The 798-nt window shown below is 52.5% G+C and overlaps 1 protein-coding gene across 1 annotated transcript in view; it reads right to left on the reverse strand.

The window, feature by feature from the left end:
* HMBS (hydroxymethylbilane synthase) overlaps window positions 1-418 on the reverse strand; it is a 6696-nt gene extending 6278 nt beyond the window's left edge. The window contains exon 1 of the mRNA XM_010138696.1: window positions 304-418. Coding sequence (XP_010136998.1) covers window positions 304-418 — 115 coding nt within the window. The remainder of the gene's footprint in view (window positions 1-303) is intronic.
* Between the last annotated feature and the right edge of the window lie 380 nt (window positions 419-798).

A 798-nucleotide genomic window follows, 5' to 3' on the forward strand; every position in this document is an offset into this window, starting at 1 on the left:
CAGGAAAACATCCCTAATGCACGGTGGGGTGCAGCCAGAGGGACACCAGCTTGTCAAATGGAGCAACGTACCACCACCTGCATGACACGCTCAGAGCTGCGGTCATCAGGAAATCCATCTTTCTCCACTAGAAGAAACCGGCAGCAGTAGCTCAGCCGCACGTTCTAACCGAATCCAGATGGCACTCTTAGATAAGCGGGGCCAAATCCTCCTCCTCCTCTGACAGGGCTCTACACACACCTCTTGCACACAAAGATAAGGGGCTGCTGCCACCCACCCCAGGGCAGCTCCGAAACAACTTACCAATCTCAAAGCAGAGGTCGGGGTAAAGCTCGCGGAGCATCTCGACTACGCTGTCGGTCTGGATCCGGGCCAGCTGCAACAGAGCGGAAAGCAAAGCCCTGAACGAAGAGCGCATTGTCTGCAGAGCAGCTAGGGAGGACTTCGCCGTTCTGGGATGGCCAAGCACGTGTGACCACTACATTCCCTAAATCAACAGCATTAAAAATAAGCAGCCCCAAGTGAAATCACTCACATGTACAAACCGTTCATGAACCGTGAGAACTCATACGGTGACCAGAGCATTTCACTGGAGAACTTATTTTATTGACATAGCGGCAGAATAACAACTCCCCATACCCAGCACCGTCATGATCCAAGCACTGACAAGGCAAAGCAAAGAATTTACTGAGTTAGGAAAAGCAACGAGCACGGAAGCCTACATGTCAGGATTCGCACGCTCTGCGGTTAAGGCCATCAGCTGTCCCCCAGTCAGTGATTCCACCTCTCTACACCACC

The sequence above is a fragment of the Buceros rhinoceros genome, unplaced genomic scaffold (genome assembly GCF_000710305.1).
Source record: "Buceros rhinoceros silvestris isolate BGI_N320 unplaced genomic scaffold, ASM71030v1 scaffold41916, whole genome shotgun sequence".
In the NCBI taxonomy this organism is placed as follows: domain Eukaryota; kingdom Metazoa; phylum Chordata; class Aves; order Bucerotiformes; family Bucerotidae; genus Buceros; species Buceros rhinoceros.